The sequence below is a fragment of the Lemur catta genome, chromosome 1, assembly GCF_020740605.2.
Source record: "Lemur catta isolate mLemCat1 chromosome 1, mLemCat1.pri, whole genome shotgun sequence".
Taxonomy (NCBI): Eukaryota; Metazoa; Chordata; class Mammalia; order Primates; family Lemuridae; genus Lemur; species Lemur catta.
In genome coordinates, this window is record NC_059128.1 from 241,527,660 (window position 1) to 241,546,331 (window position 18,672).

Here is an 18,672-nt window from a genome sequence, read left to right on the forward strand (position 1 = left end):
ACATAGTGAATCTTCATTATTTTCAATTAGGCAATGGTTCCTTAGCTGTAACATCAAAAACCCAAGTGACAAAAGAAAAAAATAATTAAGCTGGATGTCATCACAATTACTATAAAAACTTTGATGGTTCAAATAATAACATGAAGAATGTGAAAATACAACACAGAGAATGAGAGAAAATATTAGCAAGTCATATATCTGATAAAAGACATGTATCCAGAACTTGTAAAGAACTCTTACAACCCAACAAAAAGACAAGCCAATTTCAAAACGGGCAAAGGATCTGATCCAAAAAAGATAACACAAATATCCAATAAGCACATGAAAAGATACTCCACATCATTAATTAGGGAAATGCAGATCAAAACCACAAGGAGATATCACTTCTCTCTAGTGAAAATGGCCTTTATCAAAAAGTCCCAAAACAATAAATGTTGGCGTGGATGGGGGACAGATAGGACACTCATACATTGCTGGTAGGACTGCAAACTAGTGCAACCTCTGTGGAAAGCAATATGGAGATACCTTAAAGAGATACAAATAGATCTGCCATTTGATCCAGCAATCCCATTACTGGGCATCTACCCAAAAGAACAAAAGACATTCTATAAAAAAGACATCTACACTCGAATGTTTATAGCAGCACAATTCACAATTGCAAAGATGTGGAAACAACCCAAGTGCCCATCAATACATGAGTAGATTAATAAAATGTGGTATATGTATACCATGGAGTACTATTCAGCTATAAGAAATAATGGTGATATAGCACCTCTTGTATTTTCTGGGATAGAGCTGGAACCCATTCTACTAAGTGAAGTATCCCAAGAATGGAAAAATAAGCACCACGTGTCCTCACCATCAAATTGGTTTTAACTGATCAACACCTAAGTGCACATATAGGAATAACATTTGTCGGACATCGGGCAGATGGGAGGGGGGAGGAGGGGATGGGTATATACATACATAAGGAGTGCAATGCGCACCGTCTGGGGGATGGACACACTTGAAGCTCTGACTGGGGGAGGGGGGATGGGCAATATACATAACCTAAATATTTGTACCCCCATAATATGCTGAAATAAAAAAAAAAAAGGAAAAAAACCCACAATATCACTTCACGCCCAGTAGGATGGGTATAATAAAAAAGACAAACAATAACAAGTGTTAAAAAGGAAGTAGAGATTCTCACACATTGCCGGTGAGAATGTAAAATGGTAAAGCCCTTTTGGAAAACCATTTGGAAGTTCCTCAAAAAGATAAACACAGACCTAGTAATTCCACTTCTATGTAGACATCCCAGAAAACTGAAAACATGTCAACACAAAAACTTGTACACAAATGATCACCGAGCATTATTAATAATAGCCAAAAAGTGGAAGCAATCCAAATGTTCACCAACTGATGAATGAATGTGATACATCCATACAATGAAATATTATTCAGCCACAAAAAAGAAATTTGGATACATACACAAGTGAAGCTTAAAAATATTATGTTAAGTGAAAGAAGCCAGACACAAAAACATATTGTATGATTCCTTTTATAATAAAATGTCCAGAATAGGCAAATCCATAGAGATACAAAGTAGATCAGTGATTGCCAAGGACTAGAGGGAAGAGGGAAAGTGATTGCTAATGGAAATAGTTGGGTTTTTTCTTTTTTTTTTTTGAGGTGATGAAATGTTCTAGAATTAAATGGTGAAGGTTGTGCAACTCTGTGAATATACTAAAAACCACTGAATTATAGACTTTTATTAATAAAAGATCTACAGCATGTGAATCCTATCTCAATGGAGACTTTTTTTTTAAAGTTCAAGTTGTTAATTATAAAATTATTAGTTTTATTACTCATTCAACCTATAGAATTGGATATCCCCCATATCAAACTGTCGGTTTTAATTAGAACTTCCAATTTATGGCTAGTTGATTTAATATGTTAGAATGTCATGCTAAGGAGTTAAAGGTCCTACGGGAAACATATCAGTGGCAAAAATGGTTACATGTATCAGTACAAATTTATCATCCCTACCAGAAAGCATGTTTTATTAATGGTGGGCAAATGGCATCAATCCTATATAGAGATTTTATACCTTAATAGGCAAAAATAATTCCCAGGGAGTGTGGCGAGAAGAGGGGATACTTTTGCTCTTCACTCATTCAGTTTCTTTGAGCCTTGGTTTTCTCATGTTTAAAACAAAGAAAATAACAACTTTATAATGTTACAAGCTCTACAATCCTTCAGTGTCCATGAGAAGTGGATTCCCCAGAGTGAATCCCAGTTCTGTGGTCAGTATGCCAGTAAAGAGAGGATGAGCTACTTAAGTGCTGAATACATTCAATGAAATGTATTTTCATACAATAGTCAAGAATAATTTTATAACTGTAGTGTTATTTCAGATGAGGAAACTGAAGTTCACAGAGGTTAAGTAGTTCAAAGTATTAAGTAATTTACTACATGTGTTTAGTGTCATTAGATTTAAACTAGTTTAAACCACCTCTTTACCCCTCCCCATCTAGCTGAACAGAAATACACACCTGAAATATGAGCATTTAGATTCTATTAAAAGAACAGCCATCAAATTTTCTAATTTTGTGGCATCAAGAGATTTACAAATAGGGAAAAAATGACAGAGAGACACTGCCTTTAAGAACAAAGTTTTGAGCAAACTGTACTGATTTATTTACAATTGTAATTTATAAACAGTAACACAAACATCTTTACATTAATATTATGAAAAACCTCCCAAGGCTGAAATGGTCAAAAACTGAGACTTTAGGACATTTCTAAAGGAGTGCCAAAAAGAGGAAAAAATGCAATACAACAATTTTAGGGGAGAATTATATCAAGTATTGCACCAGGTGCAATTTCATGCAAATGTCTTCAACCACTCAAACTTTTTATTAAATACTATAAAACTTCTTGAATTATGTTGCCTTTTATTCACTTGATTTCCATGAAGTAAATCAAAATAACCAGCTGTTAACAGGGTACATCTAAATATTTCTCTTACCAACCCCTTAGATGTAATCCATTACTTTTTAGGATACGGCAGACTGTATTTGCTACTTCCCAAATCAATTTTACAAAAAAAATCATTCCATAGCCCCAAATGTTTTCCTGGATTTCTCTCACCAAATTGTCTAATAATGACCATTATAAATTAAATTGAGAAAGCTGCACAATAAAGCAGAACAATTTTCAGTTTTGTCGTGTTAAGAGAATAAAAATAGTTTCAAACCACTGGAACTTTAATAAGAAGACAAACCTGAAGAAGAGAAAGAAATTTCTGAAAGTGATGATAAAAACAAGTATAGTTCATATAGCTCTCCATTTGGCTTTTATTTAGTCTGGTCATAGACCATAATCTCAATGAGAATAAGCCAATATGTGCTTAACACTTGTTTTGAAATATAAATCAAACCATTCTATCCACTTGTAATAAAGACCAATGACATTTTACAGATACAATTCTGTCCCCAAAATGTTAATTTTTTCATCTTAACATGCCTACCTACTTACTATAATGCTTTTAACTGCTCCTTAGAAACCATTAGTATAAAGTTTAGTATTTCTGAAGCACTTAGTGTCCAAATAATTAGCTAATGGAGCAAAGGTGATTTAGAAACTGATGCTTCCACATTTCGCTAGTTGGACTGTATTTTGAGTTGGTAGGAATCTTTATCCATTTCATTAAAAAGACTTCACTCTTTTAAGAGGAACAGAAACAGTGAGCTAATTATTAAACCATGCTTTTACTTTCTGATATTGCTCAGTGGGTAAAACTAAATGTAGCAATTAAGGAAGTCTCTTCAACTAATTCTATCTCTAATTTTCAGTGAAGACATTGCAAATATGTATGTGTATGGCTATTTTTAAACTGAAAGTGATACATGTTCCCTTAAAACAGCTCTTCAAAACAGAACTGCATTCTGTACCCATACTTAGTGTCCATAAGGGCACAGGGTCAGTCACTTCAAAGTTATTTAGTAACTGACTTTTGTAATAAATCATTTTATAAAACTGAAAATGGAAAAGAAAATTTTTTTAAAAGTTTAACTGTCCAGAGATTGATTATAATAATTTACACTTTCTTAGACCTGCTATTCAAGCACCACCCATGACCAAATGAAAGGTCTCCGGTTAGTATTCAGTCAGGAAGTCTATGTCCATGTTTCTCTTGGTTGCTTTAACTTCTTTTTAAATAATTTTCTTTGATATTAACTTTCCAAAGCATCCAAAACTTTCATGATCTGTTGTTTTATGGCTTTGGTAGCATCCCCTGCATTTGGAATCAAATACCTATGGGAAAAAAATATATATATTAATACAGTGCTTTCCTTTTGAGACTCAGCTGAGATGTCAACTCCGATGGGAAGATTTCCCTAACCCACAAAGCCAGCAGAGATACCTCCTGTGTACTCCTCAGAGCTTATTTCAACATATACTCAAAAGCTTATTTTGAAAGAAAGAAAACCTAAACATAAAGGCAGTATGATTTTTCATATAGTGTAGAACCAAAATTCTTTCAACCATTATTAAATTACATAATAGCTAGATAATAAAACACAAGATAAAAAAATATAATATCCTGCTGCCCGGTACAAATAGAATTCAATCAGCTACAAAGTCGATTGTATCTGTTAATAATTCCAAAGACAATACAACTCCAACACTTAATAGTTTAACCTTGAGCAAGTAATTTAAGGTCACTAAAACAGATTCCTATATAAAAAATAGGTATAGTTACCCCAATTTTACAAAGGATTATGTATATTAAATAAAATGATATCGTAGGATCTGAAATATTAGAAAAGATGCAATTCATGGTAATTATATAAAATATCAACACCACAAATTAAATATCCTTATTCTTTTCCAGAAGCATAAAAATATGGCTTGTTAAAAAAAATTTTTTTTTCTATAAAACCTAACAAAAAAATTCCACTGTACAAATCATCTGTAAGTGTTTCATATACAAGGTAGTATAGAAAACTACAAGTATCTTAGAAGAAGTGGAGGGGACATCTGGCTAATTTATCTTCAACTATTATGACTATCTTCCAAAACTTTGGATTTAAAAAAATGGTCATCTATATACAATAAACTTCAATTTCTTTAGCAAAATTTATGGAAAAAACTTTAAAATATAATTCTCAACTACTATCATACATGAGAGTCCTGATTCAAATGTCCTTTAGTTAGGATTAATTTATAAGTACATATTAAAATGTGTGTACCCTCTGACCCACTACATGTATGAATTTATCCTGGGAAAACTAATTGAACAAATTTGTAAATACGGATTTTAAAAAATCCATTAAAAGAATGTTAATAGTGAAACACTGGAAACAATCGAAATGCCAATCAGCAGGGGACTGATTAAGTCAACCCCCTGAGAATATCCATATAATCACTAAAATGTTAAGAATTTATATTTATTAAGATGCAAACATATTCACATTAAAATAAGTTTTTTTAAAATCAGATTATAAAAAAGCCTTGCATCAAATTTATCTAGTTTTTAATATATGATTACATATGCATAGAAAGATACCTGAAAAGATATTCACCAAAGTGTTAACAGGGTAGAATCTGGCAAATTCTTCACATTTTCCTGTATTATTTGAATATTTGCATAATGTGAATGTATTATTACATAAAATAAAGTGATTTTTATTTTTTAAAAAGTAAGTATTATTTTCTTTTGATGAGGTATATAAAACAGTACAGATTCATATGTCTGCTACCTAACTGTAGAGTGTTCAGACATCACCTTCAGCTTACTATTTATAAACACTCTTATAAATTAATAACTGTAATACCAAATTTCAGGAGGAGAACAACTCAAACTCATGCAAGGTGGAATAAACCACCTATCAGGAGGGCAATATTTGGTTCTATCACAAAGTAGGTGTCAAGATCTGGGAAGTCATTCAACCACTTGAGCTTCATATTTTTATCTATAAAGATGGTTTAGTATCAACGTTAGTGTGGTCTGTAGCCGTGCCACTCTGTGAACTGAACTGTTTGTCACTGATCTACAATGAGATAAGAAGGACTTTGTACTAGATTATAAATTAACAACATCATTCAGCACATTACTTAGTTCACTGACAGTTTGTTGAAACAAGAATTTTTTGATGAAGGAAAATAAATGCATTGACTTACATTCTGAGACAAGTTTCTTATTTCACTGCAAACCAGCATTTAGTGCAGCACTGGTGTAGATTATTCTTAAAGACCCTTGGGTCAGAAAGTTTATGAAATTAGCTTGGCACTTAACTGAAATCACATACTAATGGCTAAACCACATATGACCAAGGACTAGGGAGAAAAAGATAACAAAGAATACTAACAAAAGTGGCTCAACTATCTTACTCCACCATCCACTCTCCAAAATAGAGAAACAAACTGTGCTTAATAATGAACTACAGTAATTCAGATAATATCATCCTAGGAAAAATCTTACCTTTCGATTGCCAAGATTTCTATTCCTGCAGCACTGCTATTTCCGTACTTGAAGGTAATTAGTTCAGGATGTTTTTTTTTGGATGTAATTTTAACTACAGAATTTAGTGCTTGTCGAGACTGTATGTACGCCAATCCTTTCCGTGAAAGAATCTCCCTTAAACAGTACATATGTGTTGCAGTAACCAACAGATGACTTGAGAAAAAAAAGAGCATTAAAAGAAAAAAAGAATTTTAAATATATGTAATTCAAAATAGGTGCTGCTTCAACAGCCCCAGTTATTAAAAAAGTTCAACTGTAAATGAAATCACTTTTGAATTTAAAAACATATATAGAGGATAATCTATAAGTAAGCTGCATAATAGAAGTTTTTAATTTTCCTTTAATTGTATGCAAAATTAGTGTTTTATTAACAGATTATCCTGAAACTAAGAGAAAAGGCATATAATATTTTATAATAAAAATTCAACATATAAATCATTAAATATATTTTTTATGGAAATGGAATATACTACTTTTCAGACTTTTAACAGTATTATCTATATTCATAAACTATTCTCATTCAATATATCATAGCCTATATTTAATATCAAAGATCACTAGGCAACAGTTGGGCTTCCTTACATATTTTATAATATTATGCAACTGGATCCTTAAGGCAAAATGAGCACAGAATTAACACCCCCTTTTGTATATCAGCTCATTTTACAGTGATAATATTCTTACATTTGTTATGTATAGTACTACAGTAAGACAAATATCCGACAAGTCCAGAAGGTGGAACATTCTGCAGGACAATCGGCCTGGACTCAAACTTTGATTCATTCATCACGAAGAGAAAAAAGGAAGCAAGGGGAAGGAGGAGAGGACGGTTGTACATTGGGTGAGACTAAAGAGATATAACAGACAAATGCAATGTATGAACCATGACTAGATCCTGGATCAGGAAGCAAAAAACAGATTTATACGGGATACTTTGGGGACACTGAAAATTTTGAGTAGGGTCGATATGTTGAATGATGTTAATGTTCTAAATTTTTTTAGGTGGGGTAATGTCATTGGAGTTATGTATGAGAATGCTCATGTACTTGGGAGATTTATGCTGATGCATTTAGGGGTGAAGTGTCACATCTATAATGTTTTGAATGGTTTCACGAAAGGGAAGTGTATATAGACGTGTGTGTTTGTATATACATATATACACAGATGAGGTGGTATAAAAAATTGTTAACAACTAGTGAATCTAGGAGAGGATCATAAGGGTGTTCAATGTACTATTTTTTAAACATCTTTGATTAAAATTTTTCAGAATAAAAATTACATAAGAAATATTTTAAAAATCAAGACATAAGTCAACAGAGGGAAATTTTATCTTATTGTACTTGAGTAAATAAAAGTTCTTCTGCAGTTCAGTTTAATATTATTAACTTCCCCAAATCCAATTTTATTTCTAAACAAGACATTTTTAAAAGTACCTAGGAAACATGTGTCCACTCTCTTTCACTTCTTTACAAGGAAAATGATGCTTGACGTCTGGCTTATTTATCCAAGTCTGAATGTTTACAACCTCTTTTCTATCATCATCTGACATTGAAGAACTGTCAATTTCATCTATAAAAAATTTAAAGTGTTAAATGTGGATATTACTAACTTTTAAAATGATGCATTTCTTAACAGCCTAAAAAATTACAGTAGTATTTTCAAATCTATAAACGGTTTAAAGTGATAAATGTGGTTGTTACTAACTTTTAAAATGATATATTTCTTGAGAGTCTAAAAAAATTTTCAGCAGTATTTTGAACATATGGATTGAAAAAAAACATACTAATCCTGCCACTCTATATCCTTATGCCACTAATACTAATACAGGAATATTGTTATGAAAAATCACTTCATGTGGTAAGAAAGTCAGGTGAAAATATGAAGAATACACTTTTACAGATTAACTGTTTGAGAAATTTCAACTCTTTTGATACAGATAACATAACCATGATCTACCCGGTCTGCAAAGAGATGGCTGAATTATCCAATAATAAGCACCTATCTTGAGAATAAAGATGATAGAGTTCTTTTTATCTCACTGGTGTCTGATTTTAAGGAAAATAATAAAGTCAGTCCTGGAATAAATAAGTAAAAAATCTAGTTTTTTTAAATAAGATAAAAAATGCAATTATTTTATTTTTCTAATTTAAGAAAGGGGAATTACAGTCTCTAGGGCTAATAATTATAAATGGTCTTCCCTTTGTTTCTAAATAAATACTTCAAAATATAAAGAGACATAATTAAAAAGGAAACCCCATGTATCTACATTCCAGTTTAAATAAATGTGAAGCCCTGGCTGGGGGTGATGGCTCGTGCCTGGAATCCTAGCCCTCTGGGAGGATTTCTTGAGTGAGTTCGAGACCAGCCTGAGCAAGGGCGAGACCCCATCTCTACAAAAAAAAGAAAAAAATTAGCAAGGCATGGTGGCACATGCCTGTAGTCTCAGCTACTCAGGAGGCTGAGGCAGGAGAATCACTTGAGCCTAGGAGTTTGAGGTTGCAGTGAGCTATGCTGATGCGACTGCACTCTTGCCAGGGCAACACAGCGAGACACTGTCTAAAAAGAAAAAAAAAGTGAAACCCTCTTGTATCTCTCCCTATTCATATTCCCCTCCCTTTCCCACCAAGAACTACTGACTATCTGAATTTGGTGTTATCAGTTCCACACATGTCTTTAACACTATACGAATATTCCTAAATAATATACAGAAGTGTTTTGCAGTTTAAACAAAATGTATATAAAAAGCAGACTACTCAATGGCATTCTTCAGCAACCGCTACCCTACTCCAACATTGTGAAATTTATGCATGTTGATACACATAGTTTCAGTTTTCTCATTTTCATTATGATCCAATTTTTCATAGTGTAAATATATGGGTGTGTTTCTATGTGATAAATGTAAATATACAATTTATTCATCCATTCACTTCTCTTCTTTGTTAATGAAAGGAGCTGAGATATTCAGGGAGGTAAACTGATAGATAACATGATGGGGGGAAGAAAGAAACAATCAGAAATAGCACATTTACCTCTAAGCAAGTTTTCTGGAAAATGATTTTATAATATCTATTAAAATGTAAAATATGATTCCCTATAATCTAGCAAACTTACTGTTAAGAATTTACCCTCTAGATATACTTTCAAAAGCTAATCGAGGCATATGTATAAAAATATTCATTGCTCTTTGAAACAGAAAAAAACCTGGTAAACCACCAGTGTCAACTGGAAAAAGACTGGTTAAATAAATTATGGTATGTTTATATGACAGAAAGAGAATGAGGAGGTATATGGGCTGAAATGGGAAATATGCAACATGTATTACTAACTGGAAAAAGCATGGTGAGATTTAGGAGTCTTTTTTTCTCATTCTATATGTTTACATATATATTTAAAACTCAATATACATATTAACCAATATTAATTAGGATTGCTTAATTAGGATAATCTGGGCAGTAGGATTATAAACCAAAGACTAAATTATTTTTTAAAACGTAAAGACAACCAAACAGAAGATAACAAATTTCCCTGACACAATATCCCCATCTTGTGGCCCTTTAGGATATTGCCTCGTTTCAAAAGGCTATCTTCAGATGTTTCAATTTGGGAATTCTCTGAACTTTATTGTCACAACTCTCAATCTCTTAAGTGCATGATCAAAGGGAATTAAATCCAATCCCATGAATTTAAATACTATTTCTACACTGATAGCCCCAAATCCTCATCAGCTTAGATCTCTCTCCTCAGCTGAAGACTCCTGTAATCAATTGCCTACTCAACATTTCTGCTTGGATTTCTAATAGCCACAATTTAAGATATCTAAAACCTAATTCTTAACAGAAAGCCCCAGATTCTCCATTTCCCTCTACAGAATCTCTCTCTTTAAAGTAGTTGTTTGCCTAGTCCCAGAATGACCTCTATAAATCACTCCTAGTGACTGAGCAAAGCAGTCTGTAGATAAGTTTATTACTACACCTGTGTCGTATTCTTCTTCATCCCCAATGCTGAAAACAGGCTTTACACCACGGTAAGGCTTGCCCACTCTGTCACTGCTGCTCACATGCCTAAATTCAAAGAATTTCAGGGGGAAATTATCACTTAAGATGTTATTCAAAGATTTTTACCAAGCAACATTTGAATATTAAAACAAAATGTAAATGTTTTTTACCTCCCCCCAATGTAATCATGATTTTACGATAGCTAATTTAAGGAAATTGAAAGAAAATAAAGAAATGCAGTGGCATCATCATAGCTCACTGTAACCTCAAACTCCTGGACTGAAGCAATCCCCCAGTAACTGGGATAACAGGTGCGTGCCACCATGCCTGGCTAATTTTTTTACGTTTTTGTAGAGACGGGGTCTCTCTATGTTGCTCAGGCTGGTCTGGAACTCCTGGAGTCTAGCGATCCTCCCACCTCAGCCTACCAAAGTGCTAGAGTTACAGGTGTGAGCAACCATGCCCAGCCTACTTTTGTTTTAATTGAAACTAAGATTCTACTTCTGTTGCATAAATATAAACAAACCATAAAAATGAATCTTTCTTTTTCAAAAGGCAGATCATAGGGCCAGGTCCTATTACTCACACCTGTAACCCAAGGGAGGAAGATTATTTGAGGCCAGGAGTTCCAGACCAGTCTGAGCAAGAGCGAGACCCCATCTCTACAAAAAATACAAAAATTAGGCAGGCGTGGTGATGCCCGCCTGTAGTACCAGCTACTCAGGAGGCTGAGGCAGGAGGATCACTTGAGGCCAGGAGTTTGAGGTTGCAGTGAGCTATGACAACGCCACTGCACTCTTGCCCAGGTGACAGAGTGAGACCCTGTCTCAAAAAAAAAAAAAAAGAAAAAGAAAGAGAAAGAAAAAAGAGGCAGAACATAAACAACACGTAAATTCAACTTGATTAGTTCTATAGCAAGTGTGTCCTCTCTTTCTCATATAAAAATTAATACCTAAGTACTTTTCAGGTAACCCCAAATAAACTAAGAGGTAAAAATTAAGGTATCTCAACAAAATACTACATGTTTCTGGGGGGAAAGCATTGTTTTATTTGTAGGATAAGGTTCAGTTAAAATTATTTATTATTAAGGAAGATGCTAGCATTTTTTGTGGGCATGTGATATATGAAGACATGCAGAATCTTCTATTTTGAAAAGATAGTCCAATGTGGAATAAAAGAATCAAGTCACATGTCTTAGTTTTAGAATTCAATTTTCCCAGAACATAGAGATCAAATCCATATTTTAAATAATTTTTAATATATAACATCAATAAAAATCTTGCTGTAGCCTAATTTTGTTGAAATAGGCTTAAATCTTTTACTTCTTGCAAAACAACATTCCTCAATAAAAACTAATGAGAGTTTATAACAAATATTCTTTGGTAATTACAGGCTAAGTCAATCAATACATAGCTTAAAGTTGATTAAGTTAAAAATCAGCAAAATCATTTGATTTTATATTAAAACATATCTCATGTAAAATTATCCTGTAAATTATCAAACTATGCTCATTAGAGAGAGATAAAAATGAAAGAAATAATTCAAACATCTTTGAAACTCGGATTGAGCTTCTTATACAAGGCAAAGACAAAGGTAATAGCTTTACCTAAAAATGCTTTAGTGCCATCTAGATTATAAAATTTTATGAGATTAAATTATATGTTCTTTCCTGATATTAAAGCGTAAACTGCTGTAACACAGAAAATAAAAAATATAATGTTTACATCAAATGCTTGAACTAGAAAGCAAGTATGAGTAAAGAAACAATCCTAAAAACAAGTTATTCATTATTGACCTAGATTTATAACACAATGCAAAGTTTTTATGAACATGAATACGAAAGATTACTGAGATAGTTCTTGAAAGACTGGTTAAAAATTAATGAAGTTCAATAGCTGGACTATTTTTAAAGAACAATGTATCTATACTTTTTTGTCAAAGTAATAACAGAAACATCAACAGTTTGACCAGGTTTTAACTTGATTGTCTGAGCTCAGAAAAAAACCCAATTCATTCTGACTTTGTCAAAATAAATATATCTGCCAGTGGACCAGAGAAGATAAGTTAAAAAAATAAAATTAAAACTTTGAGAGAAAACTTGGGAGTTAAATAAAATTAGACTAATTCAATAGTCCAAAAATAGGAAAAAATAGATGATTCACAAATAGATTATGATTTTTAAAAAAGCAATTTCTTTTAAAATACTTTTAGGTAAAATTATAATAGAAGGCCTATTATTAGTATTGTGTATGAACAAGTCACAATAAATAAAAACTTATCAGGTAAGTTATTAGAAAGTAAATTATTATTTTAAGAAATGCTACTTCTAGTCACTGAAAAAATTAAAATGTACTGAGAAAAAGTCAACTACGTTATTCCAAAGCTTAACTTACATTCAAAATATGACTAGAATTTCTTTCTCAATGTTCGTATGTATTGCTATAATTGATATTCTAAATTAAATTGCAGAAAATTTCTGTGAGTATAAAAACCACAAAGCCATTTCGAATTAAGTTAGTAAAGTTCTTTTGTTCAATCCCAATTGAAGATCTGTAGATTTTTAAACCTTAAACTTAAGGATTCTTTATGTCTTTTAATGACAAGCACTTCATCTTACTTGGGGCAGAGAAGTGACAGGTTATACATTAAAATATCCACCACGACCTAACTTTTTTCAAGGAAAACCAAAAGTAAAACCCTAGAACTGTTCTTTGGGAACAGATTTATATATGTTAACTCGCCAACCTAAATATTTATATTATTAAGAAAATCTAAAAATATAAAATTATATAATATACATGAATTAATATAAAATTTGAACCATGAACTATGCCTATTTTTAGGTGCTGTAATTTTTCTCTACTGGTGGGCAGGACATAGAACCAAATTATCTCCAAAGCCAATAACCTGCCAACTCTTGACTATATATACACTTTCTTTGTTTCATCTTCCCCTGTATCAGAAAATAAAACCTTCAGATTTTATGAAGTTCTTAGGTTTGAATGAACTTGATTTTCATCTGAGGAATGGGAGATATAAAGAAACGTGCAAGGAAAAAAAATTAAAATGATCTAACAAAAAAATCAAAAAGAACCTATCAATCAACATGACACACTCCTAAAAGCAGAATGAGAAAAGTTTTAGCATCTGAAACAGCTGCATGAAATTTTAGCCAAGACAGCATGAGATGTGTGAGGCATGCTAAAGGAAAGGAAAAGGACGGTTCAATGAAACTGCTCTATTCATTGGCTTTGGCTTACCGCTCTGTACATGATCTGTCTGGCCAAGGAAGATTGAAAGACATTCTATAGCAAATCAAGGCAGAGGACAGAACAAAATGATTATAAAAAATGCAATGGCTTTAAAACAAAAATATAGTACAGTATAATCAGTTTTTCTAACTCAGAGTAGTGTACATTATCAAGAAAATGTTTCAATCATCCCAAGTACAAAGAAAAATGAAGAAAAGCCAGTTTCAACTGATACTGTAACAAAAACAACAGTCTTTTTGACTTACAGTTATCACCAGTCCATTTGAAAATAAAATGAATGTATTTTAAAATAAAATTTTAAATGTTCATGCTACAAAATGTAGTAATAATAGTTCTCCAATTCAGAAGCACTAACTAAAAGTAAACAGGTTAGCTTTTGAGAGCAGATATTACTTTACTGAGAAAACAAATCTTTCAGGCTTGAGAAAACTCCTTAATAATTATCAGCTGACCATTTTAGATAAAGTACAATTTTTTGGATTAATGAAAATAACCTATTAGCTTCTTTGCTGTATAATACATGGGAAAAATGTACGTCTGTATGCCTATGTACCATATTTATTAAATTAACAAACAACAAATTCCTGACATTCAGTTCTTAAAGTCAAATATTTCAACTTTCCCAGGAGACTTGCAAGTAAGTGAAATCAAATACTGTAACACATTTCCAAGATAAGGCTTGCTTAGAAAGAAATTCTGTGTTGAAAGTACAAGGTTAGCGTTGAACTCCAAGAACAAGAGAGATTAAGACTAATAACATGGGAAAAAATATATTATACATTCGCAGTTATAATAAGAAACAATATAACAGACTTTCTTAAACTTGCTTATCAACTGTTAGCCATGCCCCTCGTTTGTAATTCACAGAAAAATGGAGTTTTGTAAACAATGTTCTATAAACAAAATTCTATGAAGATCTGAACTCTTAAACTTGAGAAAGTAGGTTTCTGCTATAGTATGGCCAAATTTTCTACGTTTTAAATTTCTGAAGCAGAGGAAAAAGTTCCTGCTACGAGATCACTGAATTTAGTAGATGATTCTCTACCCATTTGATATTTGGGAAGCAGTTACTACATGAAACATAATACATATAGGGACACAAGTTCTTAATGAATGGCATGAAGGGGCAGATTCATTATTTGCATCTTATTCAGAGCAGTAGGTGAGGAGAGGAACCTGCACAGCCAAATTTTATAGCAATAAAGTACCTCCCTGCAGTTATAATACAAATTATGAAATCATCTAATAGAAAATATACTTTATGATCCTTTTCTGGAACACATTCAACTCAACTAACATTAACTTAATATAAGACATGTTTCTTTAGTTTCAATTACTTATGATAAACTCATACTATATAAACAACTCACCGGTCCACAGGAGTTGATGTATTCTCAATAAAACTGATAACTTTTTCCCTGACATTAACGGATTTTGTCTTCAAAGCCACAGTCATTTTATTTACAAGTGATTTCATTCCTCTATCATTTGAGCCATTAGAAGATTCACCCTGAAAAAATAGAATATAGATGTATTAACTGCTCTCCAAATGATTAGCAAACATACTACTGCTAAAGATTATCTATGTGTTATGAACTGAATTGTACCCACACCAAATTCATATGTTGAAGTCCTAACTCCCAGTACACCTCAGAATGTAACTGTATCTGGAGACGGGGCCTTTAAAGAGGTAATTAAGGTTAAATGAGGTCATACGAGTGGCCCCTAATCCAATCTGACTGGCATTCTTATCAGAGGGAGACACATGGGCATACGGCACACAGAGAAAAAACCATGTAAGGGAAGGGGAGCTGGGGGAAACTCCGCCATCTGCAAATCAAGGAGAGAGGCCTAAGGAAAAACCAAACCTGTCAGCACCTTGTTCTTGGACTTTCAGCCTCCAGAACAGTAAGAAAATAAATTTCTGTCGTTTAACTCACCCAGTCTGTGGTATTTTGTTACAGCAGCCCTAAGAAACTAATTCATCACGTGAAACCATTTTAAGAATAGAAGGTAGAAATAAAAAATTAGGATATATTTGCACATATATGTGTGTGGAGTCTAAAATTACCTTCTTCATTCAACAAGAAATAGTTCAAGCCATTGACCTTTCTTATCTCAGACTAGCCTACAAAAGTAAGCAAAAGTATAATCATTACCATTCATATAGCTAAATTTTTAAACATTTATTCCTTGTAAATTTTTGCTTTTTAAAACCTTCTTACTTAGGTCTTTAATTTCGGAAGAAAAGTTATCCTGATGTACCTAATATTGTAAGTGTGAATATAATTCTTAAATTGTTTCATGGGACTACTCACATAAACCCTCCTGGAGGGTGATTTGGTAGTAAGTGGCAAACATTTAATAGTGATCCTATCTTTTGTCCATTGATTCCCCTTCAGAATTTATGGGAAGGGAATAATCACAAAGTGCCCAGGGATTTAAGTATTATTTAATAGAAAATTATACAACCATTAAAAAAACATACTTTAAAAAAATAATTTTAAAACACTAGAAAATGCTTATATGTTCAGTGAAATAGAAAATAAAATTATGTACACTATGATCACTGTTTTTAAAATTAAATACTAAAAAAATGCTTTAAAAAAGATTTGATGGAAATATTCAAAATATAAATAGTGATTATCTCCGGTGGAGTTACAGGTGACTTTGTTTTCTTTATACTTCTCTTATTTACATATGCTGTTACAATGAACATTTGTTATTTTTAGAAGAAATATGTCATTAACAACACAAAAAACTATGTTTCTATATCTGTATCTAAATTCAAAAACAAATTAAACTGTGGAAATTCTCTGGTACTTTTGAATAGAACACATCTTTAAGATAGTTTATATAATAGCTTCAATCAGTGTTTTTTTTAAATCTGAAGATAAAAGCTTCCATAGAAAAACTAACCAATGCTATGGATGGGAATAAAATTAGAATAATATTTTTGGAGGGCCATTTGATAATAATGCAGAATTCTAAGGATTTTGATAAGTAATGTTTTGATCAAATTATCCCACTTCTAAAACTAAATAACCATGGAATATGCAAATATATCACTATAAAAGTTAATTGTAGTAGTGTTTCTAATAGAAAAAACTGGAAGCAACGTAAATATTCAACAATAGAGGACCAACAGAATAAATTATAATGCAATCATACACTAAAATACCATTTAGTTATTAAAATGAAAATAGCAAATGTTTATTAAATAAATGGTGATTTCACACAAAGAGCTCTTAGATACCTAGAGTATCAAATTAAAAACAAAGTTCTCAGAGAAGCTTTATCTGCTGATAATGTGACAATAACCTGCTTTGATCTGCATGGCTGAAAACAGACCTCAACTAATACATCTAGTGAATCACAATTTTGTAATAACTACTTACTAAATATTTGGTGACAGATACTACACTTTGCCCATTTAATCCTCAAGTTATCCTTATGAGGAAGGTTCTGTTATTAACATTTCTATTCCACAGGTGGGAAAACTATAGCTGAAAGATCTTGCTCGACATCATGAAGAAGGTAGGTTGTAGAGATGAAACCTGAACCTAGGTATGTAAGACCCAGAAGCCCAAGATAGTAACCATGACTCTATACTGCAGTTTTCCTTCTATTTCTGTCATAAATAATAATCATTAGGTAGATGAGGACTATTATGTGTTAAGAAAATGATATAATGACATCTAATTCAACTGACAAAGTACTGAAAAAGCATAAAAGATTTATTACCCAAAGATTTCCAAAGTAGAACAGAAAAACAGATTTATCCATTATACCAAAACCCTAAAGTACTACAGATCTTGATAACTAAAAATCAAATATAATAGGATTGGCAATTAGTTTCTGTCTTCCTTTGCCTAGCCCATTCTCAAATGTGGACAGACCAAAGTCATAATCACGTAAGTTTGTGGTGGGGATGGGTACAGATGTAGCACGTGCAGGAGATGACCACGAGCCCCAGTATTCTCCTGGCCCAAACTAACTGGGAGATTCCTGGAATCAGCTTGCTTAACAGTCCCAGATAGTCACAGGACCCACTGATTTTTAAGCTGGAGTATAAAACGGTCACTAGGTGATACCAAATTACAGCTGGATTAGGAGAATTTGAATTCAGCAATTGATCTTCAAGAACTCCCATTTAATTTAGCTGTGCAGGCTGGATCCATCACTTAATTAACCTCACAATGACTCCTCATTGTATGGAAGTATTTTGACTCCATTTCTGTTATGGTAGGGGTTTAATAGTTAATCATCTTTTCTGGGAATTTATCCAAATCTGGAGACATATTCTACACATACACTTACATCAACAGAAGAAATGATGCTATTCCTTGAGCCTGAGGTACTAGCAATCCAATGGCCATATCCATTTTCTGGGCCATCCACGTTAATGTCAGCCAGGTGCTGCTGCAGTGCTTAAAATAAACAAGAAAAATAAAACAGAATCTGAAATAGCAACCCCCTCTGGAAAGATTCATTACCAGAGAAGTAAAATAAACACGTCATAGCTGAGAAAAAAGGATCCAAGGACACAATCACAATCCTGTAAAGGAGCAAAGGACTCCAAGCTACAACAACCTCCCTCTTCTTCCTTCTAAAGCCCTCTATATACCAATAACTTTTCTTAACTGACTCTAAGGGTGATGATAACTGTATAGGCTTTATGTTTTCCCCTTTGGAAGGAAATATTTCAAGTATTAACAGATAATCTCTGCAACACTTTTATGACATAAAAGATTAACAGAAAATCTATGGTGGCTTTTGTTACACCATAAAGAGAAATCAATCAATCTTTGCCATAATACAGAACCACTCTTAGGTATTAACAATTATGGAACAAAAGGTTATTCTTGGTAAAAGAAATAGTTCATAGATT

The 18,672-nt window shown here is 32.5% G+C and overlaps 1 protein-coding gene across 2 annotated transcripts in view; it reads right to left on the reverse strand.

Moving 5' to 3' along the window:
• Positions 1–2,645: 2,645 nt before the first annotated feature.
• The window catches only part of TBC1D23 (TBC1 domain family member 23), a 56,685-nt gene continuing 40,658 nt past the window's right edge, over positions 2,646–18,672 (reverse strand). The window contains exons 13-19 of one of the 2 annotated variants that reach the window (XM_045540403.1): positions 18,102–18,211; positions 15,152–15,291; positions 13,770–13,814; positions 10,487–10,575; positions 7,948–8,083; positions 6,473–6,667; positions 2,646–4,302 (exon numbers count right to left, since the gene is read on the reverse strand). In XM_045540403.1, coding sequence (XP_045396359.1) covers positions 4,221–4,302; positions 6,473–6,667; positions 7,948–8,083; positions 10,487–10,575; positions 13,770–13,814; positions 15,152–15,291; positions 18,102–18,211 — 797 coding nt within the window. In that variant the 3' untranslated portion in view covers positions 2,646–4,220. The remainder of the gene's footprint in view (positions 4,303–6,472; positions 6,668–7,947; positions 8,084–10,486; positions 10,576–13,769; positions 13,815–15,151; positions 15,292–18,101; positions 18,212–18,672) is intronic. The other variant, XM_045540404.1, reaches the window with a different exon arrangement.